Source organism: Ornithorhynchus anatinus, chromosome X1 (genome assembly GCF_004115215.2).
Source record: "Ornithorhynchus anatinus isolate Pmale09 chromosome X1, mOrnAna1.pri.v4, whole genome shotgun sequence".
In the NCBI taxonomy this organism is placed as follows: domain Eukaryota; kingdom Metazoa; phylum Chordata; class Mammalia; order Monotremata; family Ornithorhynchidae; genus Ornithorhynchus; species Ornithorhynchus anatinus.
The window spans coordinates 36,943,218-36,956,734 of NC_041749.1; the positions used below are offsets into that span (position 1 = coordinate 36,943,218).

Consider the following 13,517-nt stretch of genomic DNA (forward strand, 5'->3'; position numbering starts at 1 on the left):
TACCATCGATTGAGTGGATTTGTTTTCCAAGACCGATTTTTACTTACATTCTTCTCTAGCACGTTTAGTGTTTCCTAAGTACTGTGAGCGTTTGGCCCCACTTTGGAGAAAGACTCCAGAGTTCAATCAATCAGTGGGATTTATTGAGCGCTTACCATTCATTCATTCAGTTGTATTTATTGGGCACCTACTATGTGCAAAACACTGTACCGTGTGCAGAACACTGTACTAAGACCTCGGGAAAGTACATAGAATTAGTAGACACATTATCTGCCCGTAACGAGTTTACAGTCCAGAGATTCTTAGGGAAAAGAAATTACTCTTGTTTAACTTTTTGAAAAATTGTACTTCAAGGAAACTGTGGGGCTTAAAATGTCTTCTTTATTTAAAGATTTGCCCTATTTCACCAGTTTGATCATTAAGGCTTTTTTAAGGCCTTTAGCGTGTGTCTCAAAGGATCAGACACTCACCTTTGTGTTGAGCATGTTAAATTGCTCATTCTTTGTTACCTGACTTTGAATATTAGGTATTCACATAATAATAATGATAATAATGGTATTTAAGTGTATATTATGTGCCAAGCACTGTTCTAAGTGCTGAGTGAGATTCAAGGTAATCAGGTTGTCCCACGTGGGGCTCACAGTCTTCATCCCCATTTTACAGCTGGGGTAACTGAGGCCCAGAGAAGTTAAGTGACTTGCCCGAGGTCACCCAGCAGACAAGTGGCACAGCTGGAATTAGAACCCACAACCTCTGACTCCCAAACCCGGGCTCTTTCCACTAAGCCACGCTGTCCTGCAGTTGGAGCAAGTGCCTTCTCCTTGGATTATCAACCTATCAGTGGTATTTATTACTTAATGTGGGCAGAGCTCTGAACTAAGCGTGAGTACGAAAGAATAGAGGAGTGGACGCAATCCGTGCCCACAGGGAGATTTACAGATTAAAGTTGACAAGTCACCACTCCTTTAGTAATAGTAATAATAATTGTGCTATTTGTTAAATGATTGCTTTGGACCAAGCACGGTTCTAAGCAGTGGGGAATGATATAAGAAAATCATTCATTCATTCATTGAATAGTATTTATTGAGCGCTTACTATGTGCAGAGCACTGTACTAAGCACTTGGAATATACAATTCGGCAACAGATAGAGACAATCCCTGCCTAGGTTGGACACAATGTCCATCCCACATGGGACCCAGAGTTCAAGTGGAGAGAACAGTAATTGAATCCCCTCTCCACAGTTGAGGAAACCGAGGCCCAGAGCAGTGAAGTGACTCTTCCAGTAGCTTTCCACTTCTTCGATTCCTTCGCCATTTACTTGAAGGAATCCTTCCGGCCTTGAGTTGAGGAATTTCCTTGGGCCAAAAAATATACCTGCCGTCCTCCTCTCAAGTGAGACTGGAAAATTTAGCTCTAATTTGCTTGTGGCTGGGGTTCCAAAGCCACGTAAATACAAAGATGTCAGGTTGGAGAATACGTACCGCACCCGAAACAGAATGCAGAATGGGTCTCCAAAGGGGAATTTTCACGTATCCACTTTTCTGGAGGTAGACTCTTTGCACAAAAACTTTCGGAGCTTCGATAACTCTAAATGTCGTGGAGACTAAAAGGAGTCGTTGCTAAAAAGGGAATAGATTTAAGTCTGTGAGGGCCCGGGCCATGCATCTCCTCATTTTCAGCTAAACAGTCCATTTGAGACCCTTGATTTAAAACTGGCCATTGCTGTGAGACTGCTTTGAAAATGCTTATTGATTCTGCAAGCAGGAATGGTTACTAACATTTCACTTCGGTATGCGACAGACAGTAATTCTCACCCTCTGCTCTTATTTAGTATCCCAACCCTATGGATAAGAATGTTATCGCTGTCAAAACCGTGGAAGAAAAAACAGGTGAGCCCGATACTACTTCTAAATTCAAGGATTGATTTCTTTTCTTTTTGGGATAGACTTGTGGCTTAATGGTCTGAAGTGTTTTAAAGTTGGCAGATGAAATGTTTAATTGAAAATAAAAATTCTAAAGGCTCTATTTTAACTCTATACTGGTAGGAGCAGGGGGAAAATGGAATACTTTTCTTCTGATGTTACATTCAATCAGAAATATGGATGGAGTGCTTATTAAACTCTGCAGAGCACTTTACTGAGGGCTTGGGAGAGTACATATAGACTCAGTAGACACGATTCCTGTCCTCCAGGAGTTTACAACTTGCTACATTTAAAGAGCTACAATAGAGTGTTTTATTTTTCAGGACACAAGACAGAGAGCACTCAGTGGTGGATAATTCACATTAGTCCCCTTATTTTGGACTACCACATTTTAATGGAGTTTTCTTGCACCCAGTGGAGAGGACAGGTTGTTTAATCAGCCAGTCAATCAGTGGTATTTATTGAGCGTTCCTGTGTGCAGAGCATTGTCCTAAGCATATGGGAGACTACAATCTAATCGGTTGAAGTCTTTACCGCTCTTACAGCAAAATGTATTCCCAGTGCAGGAATGAAGGAAAAAACCCAACTTCCTTAGCTCAGTGACATGTCCTTCATCTTTTGGAGTTAAAGTAAAAGTCACCCAGTTTATATTGAAAACTCCTTGAGGGCAGAGGATCATCAACCCTGTTGTGTTGAATTTTCCCAAACACTGCCTTTGGTGAGTGCTCAGTAAATACAACCGATCGATTTTGGTTTAAGTTTTTCTGTTCTGGATTAACTTTATTCTGGATTTAAAAATCCCGGTATCTATTTTGTGGAGGCACCACCCGTGCTTACAGAATTACACGTTTCAAATAGGTTTTGTATGCAGTAGTAACAGCATTTATTGAGCTCTACGTAGCAGTGCTCTGGACTTGTCCCTTAGGAAGTTCGGAGAAGCAGCGTGGCTCAGTGGAAAGAGCACGGGCTTTGGAGTCAGGGCTCATGAGTTCGAATCCCAGCTCTGCCACTTGTCGGCTGTGTGACTGTGGGCAAGTCACTTCACTTCTCTGCGCCTCAGTTCCCTCATCTGTAAAATGGGGATTAAGACTGTGAGCCCCACGTGGGACAACCTGATTCCCCTATGTCTACCCCAGCGCTTAGAACAGTGCTCGGCACATAGTAAGCGCTTAACAAATACCAACATTATTATTACAGAATAATAATGTGGCAGATTCCCTGCCCACAGAGAGTGAATACTCTTCCTGGGGAGACAACCACAACAATAGTTACCACACTGTCAAAAAAACCAAAAACTGACCAAATACAGTCACGTGGACACTAAGGAGGGTGTCTATCAATTATTCAATCAGTGATATTTATTGAGCACTTACTAGGTGCAAAGCACTGTATGAAGAGCTAGGGAGAATAAAACAGTAGATATCCAGAACAGAATTCCTCATATTCCCACCCAAACCCTGCCCACCCCCTGAATGTCCCATCACTGGAGACACCAGAACAGAATTCCTCATATTCCCACCCAAACCCTGCCCACCTCCTGACTATCCCATCACTGGAGACACCACCACCATCCTCCCTGTCTCACAGAGCTGTAACCTTGGCATTTTTCTGGGCTCCTCTCTCTTATTCAACCCTTATATTCAATCTGTCACCGAATTCTGTTGGTTCAACCTTGACAACCTCATTGAAATCCACCCTTTCCTTTCCATCCAGACTGCTCCCACGTTAATCCAAGCACCTGACCTTTCCTGCTTTGACTACTGAATCAGCCTCTTTGCTGACCTCCTTGCCTCCTGCCTTTCCCCACTCCAGTTCAATCTGCTGCCCACATCATTTTCCTGCAAAACCCTCGGTCCATGTTTCCCCAATCCTCAAGAAACTCCAGTGATTGGCTGTCCAACTCTACATCAAACAGAAACTTCTTACCATAGGTTTTAAAGCACTCAATCAGTTTGCCGTCTTCTGCCTTACCTCCCTGATTTCCTACTACAACCTAGCTTGCCCATTTTGTTCCACTAATACCAACCTACTCCCTCCACCTCAGTTTCATGTATCTTGCTGCCTACCCCTTGCCCATGTCCTGCCTTTGGCTTGAAATGCCCTCCTTTTTCATATCTGACAGATCACCACTCTCCCGACTTTCAAAGCCGTATTAAAAGTGCATCTCCTCCAAAGAGGCCTTTCTTGACTAAACCCTCATTTCCTCTTCTTCCACTCCCTTCTGAGCCATCTTTGCATTTATTTGGATTTTCTGCCTTTATCCACCCCTCCCTCAACCCCACAAAACTTAAGTGCATATCTGTAATTTATTTTACTTATGTCTGTCTCCCCCTCTAGACTGTAAGTGCATTGTGGACAGGGAATGTGTCTAATAATAATAATAATGTTGGTATTTGTTAAGCGCTTACTATGTGCCGAGCACTGTTCTAAGCGCCGGGGTAGACATAGGGGAATCAGGTTGTCCCACGTGGGGCTCACAGTCTTAATCCCCATTTTACAGATGAGGTCACTGAGGCACCGAGAAGTTAAGTGACTTGCCCAAAGTCACACAGCTGACAAGTGATAGAGCTGGGGTTCGAACCCATGACCTCTGACTCCAAAGCCCGTGCTCTTTCCAGTGAGCCATGCTGCTTCCCGTGTCTAACAACTCTGTTGTACGGTACTCTCCTAAGCACTTAGTACAGTGCTGTGTACACAGTATGTGTTCATTTAATATGATTGATTGAGTACAGAATAACAGAGTTAGTAGATGTGCTTCCTGCCTAAAAAAAGGAGCTTACAGTTTAGAGGGATAACTTCAAAATTTACTCCCTCAGAAACCGTACAGTTGTATATTTGGCCTGGTGAATATGTCTTCCTGAAAGGAAGGGTTTCTAGATTTGAGGGAGTAAATGTTGAAGTTATTCCTCTAAACTGTAAGCTCCTTGTAGGCAGATATATATAATATATTTTTTTTTGCAGGGGTGGGAGGGCAAGCTTTATGCCAAATACCTACCTGCTGTTCTGTGGTGCTTGAGCTATGTAGACAGAATCAGTCAATGGTATTTATTGAGCACTTTTTGTGTGCAGAGCACTATACTAACTACTTGGGAAAGCACATTGGAGTTGCTAGACAGGGTCTTTGCCGTCAAGGAGCTTACCAGGTTTTTGGAGCCGGTACCGCAAAGCTTGATCTCCAAGCTGGTTGTCCCCGGAATTGTGCTTTCCCTACATCCACCTAACCGATAGGCAGAATTTCAGGTGTGTCGAATCCCCAGCCATCTCCTTGCCTGGGTGGCCATCCCCGCACACGGTAAGCGCTCAGTAAATACGATTGAATGAATGAATCCCTAAACTCCAGGGTGGTTCATTCTGAAATGCCCGTCAGCCAGACCCTAGGGCACCATCTGCTTCTCACACTGGTCGAACAGAAGACATCAATCAGTGGGATTTATTCATTTCTTAATAGTATCCGTTAAGCGTTTACTACGTGCCAGGCATTGTACTTCACCCTGGGTAGATAAAAAGTAATCGGGTTGGACACGGTTCATATCCCTCTTGGGGTTCACAGGCTTAATCCCCATTTTACAGATGAAGGAACTGAGACCCAGAAAAGTTAAGTGGCTTGGCCAAGGTCACACAGCAGAGAAGCAGCGGAGGGGGGATTAGAATCCACCAGGTCCCTCTGGCTCCCAGGCTCTGCTCTTCCCAGTAGGCCAGGCTTGTTTATCGAGCGCGTACTGTGTGCGGAGCATAGCGGCACATTCCCAAGGATGGCCTGAAATTTTTCAGTTCTCCAGGATTTGGCTTGATGAAAAATACTAATGCCTAGCAGCCCTGTCGGCTAGCCTGCCATTAGCTCTGTTAAGATACTTTCTGCAGCCAACCATCAGGTTTGCCTGATGTCTAAGTTGCAGGAATAATTGCTGCCGGGCTTCAGGCAGTTGAGTATTAGCAGGGCTCCGCTCTTGTTGGCTTCGTTCCTGAGCCACACAAAATTTCTATTCCTGGGATGCTCCTTGCCTCTGTCCGCCTGTATTGTGTTTGGCTTAACTATTTGTTTGTTTTTATTTGTGTGAGCTTATCTCAACACCTCTCAGCCTGCTGCTATGTTTGCTAAATACTCACAAGATTAGTGTTCATCGGTCCTGATTTTTTGCTTCAGGTATATTTCGAGTGCTTTGGGTGGTAGTCAGATAGCAACCTCGGGGTCATAAAATGCCCATGGAACTAATTATAGCTGTAAATGTTCAGAGCTTCTTCCCCAAGGAAAACATTTGTTTCCAGAGGCAGGATGGAGAATCGAATGGAGTTTGGGTTTTTTTAAACTGGATTTTGTCTTTCTTGCTCTGGTTCTGTTAGACTCCGTCAAGTTAAGGCTGGTGGTTGGAGATATGGAAGCTGGAAGCCCAAGGCAGAGGTTTTTATCCCCAAGACCGCCTTTTGCGGAGTCGTCGGGTGGCGTTCGGGCCATGAAATAGCTGTATCCACCTCAGCTATGGTTCCTTTTCAAACTGGGGTGGTGTGAGTTAGATTTTCTGAAGTTTGGGTTGGGGGTGAGGGGCATGGCCCAGCAGGAGGAACACGGCAGGGAAGAGAATGCGAGGAGTCCCGGGGTACCCAGTCACTTTAATCGATTTCTCCGTGTGGATTCTCAGTCCTGAAGCATCAGAACCGAGGTTCATCCACCATCTCAGGCGGTCCACATCATCATTATTATCACCATGAGGAAATTGCCACCGGGAAACCTCTGTTCAGCTCCCCTTTAGACTGGAAGCTCATTGTGGGCAGGGAAAGCATCTGCCAACTGCATTATATTGTACTCTCCCAAACGTTTAGTTCAGTGCTCTGTGCACAGTAAGCAGACAGGGAACACGATTGATTGATTAGGAACAGGCTTCAAGCCGACATTTAGCCAGTCTTGCAGTTAGACCTATGTTTGGAAAGCAATAGGCTGGTCCAGAAAGAAATCAGTTTGGGGCCCAGATCGAATTTTACTAAAAATAGACAGGAGTTGGCCCTGCAGAGATTCTTGTGCTGTCTTTTTTCAGCGTAGGATTGGCCCTTTTCCAGGCCGATGGATTTCTTGGAACGTTGCTCCAAAGTCGGTAAGTTAGGAGGTAGGATCTGTTCCGCTCTTATTACTGAAGTGGGAAAACTCCTTGCAAAAACACATATGATTTAGGATTTTTAAAAATGAATCTCTGGATGTCATTCTTTCAGATGGCTCAACCGGCATCATCTACAGAAAGAGGATAGCAATCTGTAAGAATGTGGTTCCGGAAATTTTGCGAAAGGTACGTTACTTTCCATCTAGGCTGGCGTTCTAGTCGGTACGATCAGGGATTCAGAGTTCTCGATGGGCCCTTGATGTCTTTAGATCCAGTCTCCTGCCTCCTGACAGGATTTGTTCAGACCATTTCAGAAACACAGGTGTCCATCCAACAGCCAACTCTTAAAGTTCTCCAAGTTGGGAGCGACACCCAATCCCTTGGCCATGAACTCGTGCAACTCACAATCCTGACAGCTAGGAGAATATTCTTTGGGTCTAACCTGAATCCCTCCAGTCATGTCTTGAGGCCATTTCCTCTGGTCCTGCTCCCTTTGGAGTTGGTTTGGCCCAAATTGATCGTGAGAAGACATAATGCATGTACACGAGTGAAGCCAGAAAGTATTTATTTTTAATGAGTGGGGGAAAAATATGGAAAGATTGTACAGATTGGCCTGAAATTTGGCTAATGATGTTTAAAAAATGAAACTGATCGAGGTCCAGGGTGACCCAGGATGATTTCAAGAGGCATGATTCTTCTTGCTAGTATCTTTGTTTCTGTAAGTTACCGGATTTTGAACAACGCCTTCATGAAAGCAAAATTGTTTTCTCTCTTTGAAACCCCTCAAAGCCCCCTATTGCCACTTTGTCAGAAAAAGGTGAGTGGACTTTTGGGTTTTGTTGTTGAATGACTTAAATATGCGTGATGTAGATTTGTGTGTGATGTAGTTATCAGACATAGTTTGCTAAAAATAAATTGCTGGCATTAGGTGATCCACATCCCTTAGTACTGCACCCCCTCTTGAATGCCATTTAAAATCCAAATCGACTGTGTGGGATTAAAAAAAAACAAAACAGCTCTGCGCCCTAAATGATCGGTATAAACATTGAATTACTGTGTTGTATAAGTGGGTTGAGAAGCAGGGGCAACGTCGTTTCTTAATGGCGTATTCTGTCCTGAAGGGAACACAAGAACATTAAGTAATTCCAGTACTTGGTCAGGAAGATGGTTCAGCCCGTCAATATTCCATCCCTGACAGGGATAACGGGATTATGTATGATGGTTGTCCTCCTAGATATCCACCCTGGTGGGTTAAGGATGGCCCATCTCACATCACTAACTTTCCTCTCTCCCTTCTTCACTGCCCACCTCGAGACCCATTTTGAACTGCTTGCCGGTGGATTTATCCATACCTGCCTGGACTTCCTGGGGTAACAAATTCCATGTGCTTAATACACTCACTGGGTAATGAAAGTGAGCTTTCCTTTCGTTTTGTTGGTGCAGCATTTTGGAGTTGAGGACTACAGGGAATGCCAAATTCAGTATTCAGAAAGGCATATACCTTCATCTTCTAGCGCGACCTTTAAATTATTTAAAGCTTTCTTTCCCTTCTCTCTATTTTTGTCTTTTTCCATGTCTCCTTCACCTAAGAAGGCATCTATTTTCAGGTACGGGGCAGAGACTGAACCGAAGAAAAGATTTTACCTGATAGCATCTTGCGTGCAGTGGTCTAAGTAGGTTCTATTAGAATCCATCAACTTAAGTAGGCCATCACCAACTAGAGCTGAAACATAAAATTGCCAGATAATTTACTTAGTGTTTAGCAGTTAAGCAAATCTGGCTGGAGACTGCACAGCTTGCATAAATCTTTGAACATTTGCATGTTCCCACCAGCATTCATTAAGGTCAAAGTGGTTTTGATTTCAAGGGCCAGCAGCACTTGGGATGGTTGTTATCCTTATCAGCTGTTATTCCTATTTAACAATCAGCCTGCCTCTTAATTATCCAAGGCTGAAACTGTTATTGTCTTTGAGGAAGACTGACTCAAGTGACCCTGTCCCATCCCTTTGCTTGACAGGTGAGCATCTTAAAGGTGCCAGATATTCAGCTGGAAGAAGAATCGTGGCTCAATATGCAGGAGAGAAATATGGCTATTAGAAGCCAGTGCTTGACTTGGACACAGTATGCATCAATGAACGAAGAATCAGTCTTCAAGGAAAGTTTGGAAAATCCAAACTGGTAAGGCTGCCCGGGTGTTGGGGCGGGGGAGGGCAGGGGATGGGTGGGAGAAGAAAGCACAGACCTCGTCGGGGGTAGAGACAGAGAGAAATGATTATCCTCATTTTGCAACTGAGAAAACAGGCTCAGAGAGGTTGAGTGATTTACGGACGGTCAGGCGGCACGCCTCTGCCAGAGTTGGAACTTTGGCCTCTCAGACCCGTGTCTTCCTCTAGATCGGCCCGGTGCAAGTGCCGAGGGTTGAACTCTTAACACTCAATTAAAACTTCTTTCTTGCCTACTACTTGATTTCTCTGTGGCCTACCGTGAATCTTTGTTCAAGGCTGAGCCCTAAGGGGCTGGGGCTGGGATAATTTCCCTGCCCGAATTGGTGACCTTCTTCATTTAAAACCGTCAAGTTTCTACCCATTAGCAAGAATGCCTTTGCTACTTTACCTGAAATCCTGGGGAAGAAAGGGAGTTTTCAGGCTTCTGATTCCTTCAGTCTCTCACTCTTTCTATCCTGGAAAGACAGACATTTTTTCTACTTAGTCTGGCTCCCTTCCTCTTCCTGGCCTGAATTATTTGGTTTCCCATTGCCCATCGAAGTGTAATAGCTCCTACTGTTTAGTCTCTGTTCATTGGCTTCGGTGGCCTCTACTGGGAAATGTGAAAAGCCATATAAGGGTTCCCGAGGTCCATTACAGCTCTGAAAGTGCTGGCCCTAGTGATTCTTTATGTGAAACAGCGAACTTCTGCCTCCACCAGGCTCAGGGAGGGAAAATGGTCAAGAAAGCAGCAGCAAAAAAGGAAATTTAATCCTCTTGCCCAAATACAGGACGATTGACTTCTAATTCATATTCCTGGGTTCAAAATGAGAGCTCTGTAGCACATGGATTTCTATGGTTTGTGTGTTTTTTGGTGTATGGATCTTGTGAACGGTGAAAATAGTTGTTGGGGGAAGAAGCGTGATCGCCTTTATCGATTCGTGGGAGGTCGAGGCCGATTTAGCCCCTATCAAGACATTTGTCTAGATGCTTTAAATGTGATATTCCGAATTACAGATTGGAAGCCAGGGACCATGTACCCACTCCTGCCTTTTTTTTCCCTGGACTTGTGAGAGTAATGACTAGTCGTTTCCTGGGACCAGAGGATAAAACATGAACTTTAAAAAAAAGAAAGGGGGGTAGGGGGGAAACTGTCAAGGCTGCTAAGCCTAAAATTAGATTTACAAGCTGTGTGTTGGTTAGCAGGTGTGGGTTTGTGACTTGAAACCAAATGTCACCCTGTCCCTGCGCTCTGCCTGTCTCTTTGAGTCAGAGATAGATGTGAAGTGGGTTTCCACACTTATTAGGCCCATCCAGGCCCAACTTACTTTGGTAGAGCCAATCCCGAATCTCTCCTGCCAAACCCCTCATTCCATTTTTGGATTCACTCCAGTTGTAGTACGCCCCCCTAGCGTATAAATCTTTCCGCTTCTCTGTCCCATCAATTCTTGCCACCTAAATACTGCCTTCAGACCCAGTGACTTCTCTTCCTCGCCTTTCCTTCCCTCCCCTGACTAGGAAGATGATCGAAGCTACTTTTGGATTGATGAGACACTGTTCCTAATTTGGGGGAGCACCCAAAGAGACCAGAGAGCTGTTCTCAGAACAGGTTTAGTCAACATCACTAACATAGATGGAAAGATTATCGATCAGGGTGGTGTTCTTGCCTCCAAAATGTCCAGCGTTAGGGATTTTGCTTGCTGGGGTGCCATATTGACCGTTCAGGAGAAAGCTGCTATTTTCCCTGCCTGTGGCGGTTGTGTTATGATTCAGGAAGTTTTCTTTTTTTCCACCCTGTAGTTAGGGTTAATGAAATTGGCAGAAGTTGAACTTCAGGCCACCCTGAGCATATGGGTCTTGAAATCCACTTCTCTTCAATTAGAGGTGTCTATTCTTTTATGCCATCCCTACTTTCCCTTTTCAGACATTCCTCATTTTATGTGTACCGGACATTTTCATTCGTTTACATTTCCCTCTCATTAAAACATTGAGAGAATGGCTTAGTCCACATCACACTGTTGAACTTTTGGAGGATAATTTTCCAGAATAGATTCCGTTTTTTATGGTGTTTTTAAGTGCTTACTATGTGCCAGGCCCTGTTGGACATAGACCGTGTCCCACATGGGGCTCACAGTCTTAATCCACATTTTACAGATGAGATAACAGACACAGAGAAGTTAAGTGACTTGCCCAAGGTATCGCAGCAGACAAATGGCAGAGCCAGGCTTGAATCTGGCCATCACTCTCTTAATGCTAAACCCCCCCAAAACTCTAGTGAGGATCACAACATTTAGACAGGAGAAATATTTTTGAAGTCACCTCTCACGAGCACCCCTTCACATCCACCCTAACCTCCCTGATGTCAACACATCCGCTGGATTGTCAGAGAACTCACTAAAGGCCCACACTCTCAGGCCATTGTGTTTCTCCCCACTGCCCCCCTCCATCCCCAATGCCCTCGCAGCTGTTTCCAGAGCTCAAGGAGACTGGGGGTAGTGCCGCCAGCTGCCAATCAGTCAGATTCTTGGACCCCCAGCATCATATCCTAATGGACAGAGCATGGGCCGTGGAGTCAGAAAGACCTGGGTTCTAATCCCGGCTCTGCCACGTGTCTGCTGTGTGACCTTGAGCAAGTCACTTAATTTCTCCGGGCCTCAGTTACCTCATATAGAAAATGACGATTAAGACTGTGAGGCCCGTGAGGGACAAGGACTGTGTCCAACCGCATTTGACTGTATCCACCCCAGCGCTTAGAACAGTGCTTGGCACATAGTAAACATTTAACAAATACCACTTGCTAGCCCGATTGCACAGCAGTCCCTAGACTCCAGTATCCATTACCTCAACCTAATGTGTCAAAAGACACTAGAAGCTGTTCGTTTCAGCACATGCCACTATCATTAGACAAAGAGTCAGATAGTGTTAACTCAGGCAGATACGCCATTTTGTTTGCCCCATGGAGATTCAGCTGACAAATCACCACCTCAGCTGAGGAAACTGAAGCGTCATTTTGTCCCATGCCCTAAATGGTCTTCTGAATGACTCAAGAGACTTTTGTTTTGTTTCGGACCTCTACCTGACTATTAGGGAAGGCCGTGGGCACTGGAGCAGAGGAAACTCATTATAGATCTTCTTGCCCTTTGAGTTAATGGAGAAAATGGGATTTGAACTCCCAATACCCGTCTTTCTAGTTCACCGTTCGCCCCAATGAGCCTCGCTAGAACACCCAGGCTCGGTCGGGAAGGCCTTTCCGAAAATCATGCCCAGCTTCCCGAGTTTGTCAAACCAGCGAACCGTGGCTGACTTGCTCCGTTGCCCGAGGGTACTTTGTCAGACTCGGGAAGTAGAGCAGAACTTTTACATTTAGATAAAAACTTAAAAGAATAGCACCGGGAAGGATGAGTTGCAGTTTGAGGTAGCAGACAGTAGTTCTATTTGCATATGTATAATGAGAGGGAATTAACTGCAAAAGAAATCCCAAACTGGGCTGAACAGTTGCCCCTGGAACCCAAGATTGTGTCTCCCTAGAGTAGCACTAAAGGATTTGGAGGAGCAGAACATACAATAGAATAGGAATGAAACATTCAACATGCCTAGCACATTTACTTAATTAACTTGTATCTACCTCAGCACTTAGAAAAGGCCTTGACACATACCATAATTATTATTATTATACCCTCCCTCAGCACTTATATATCTGGTAGATTGTATGGTCAATTATTTATAATTTCCCCCACGTGTAACTGTTTCCTACGCCTGTCTCTCCCTGTTAGGATTGCTAGCTCCGTGAGGACAGGATACCTGTTAATCACGGAACCACTGGATTAAAGAATTATTATTTTTCACCTCACCTATAACTCTTAACTTCTCTGACCTCAGCACTCCCCTCAATCCCCTCCCTCTGATCAGCCTATCCCTGTCTACCCTTTACTGCACTCCTTGTCTTCCCCCGCCATCCAACCTCTCCTCATCTCTGTGTCTCAGTTACCTCATCCGGCTCTCCCCAGATGGAGAGCCACTCCATCTCTCCTGCCACTGTCTCTAGAGGGGGCCTCATTTTCCCCCACTCTTCTAGACTCAGTGGGAAAGGAGGACTTGGCTTCCTTTTTGTTCCTCAGTGTTGTTTTCACACCATTCCACTTCCCCTAACCCTCTCTTTCCCTTCATTTAAAGCCCCATACCATCTACCTTTACCATCTACTTCAGTTACCAGTCAGGGTCATGTACCGCATCAGTCTTGTCCATCTCGCTGCCGACTCCTTGCTCCATCCCGCCTCTGGCCTGGAATGCCCTCCCTCTT

General features: G+C 44.8%; 1 protein-coding gene across 4 annotated transcripts in view; it reads left to right on the plus strand.

Annotated features, from left to right (window-relative positions):
* The window catches only part of PRELID2 (PRELI domain containing 2), a 65,049-nt gene that overhangs the window by 11,244 nt on the left and 40,288 nt on the right, over positions 1 to 13,517 (plus strand). For 3 of the 4 annotated variants that reach the window (XR_003754591.2, XM_029051613.2, XM_029051614.2), the window contains exons 2-4: positions 1,833 to 1,890; positions 7,126 to 7,199; positions 9,031 to 9,191. Coding sequence is in view for 3 of the 4 variants with exons in the window: in XM_029051613.2 (XP_028907446.1) it covers positions 1,833 to 1,890; positions 7,126 to 7,199; positions 9,031 to 9,191 (293 nt within the window). In the remaining variant the exon portion in view is untranslated. Of the gene's footprint in view, positions 1 to 1,832; positions 1,891 to 6,953; positions 7,011 to 7,125; positions 7,200 to 9,030; positions 9,192 to 13,517 lie in introns of those variants that run through there. The other variant, XM_029051616.2, reaches the window with a different exon arrangement.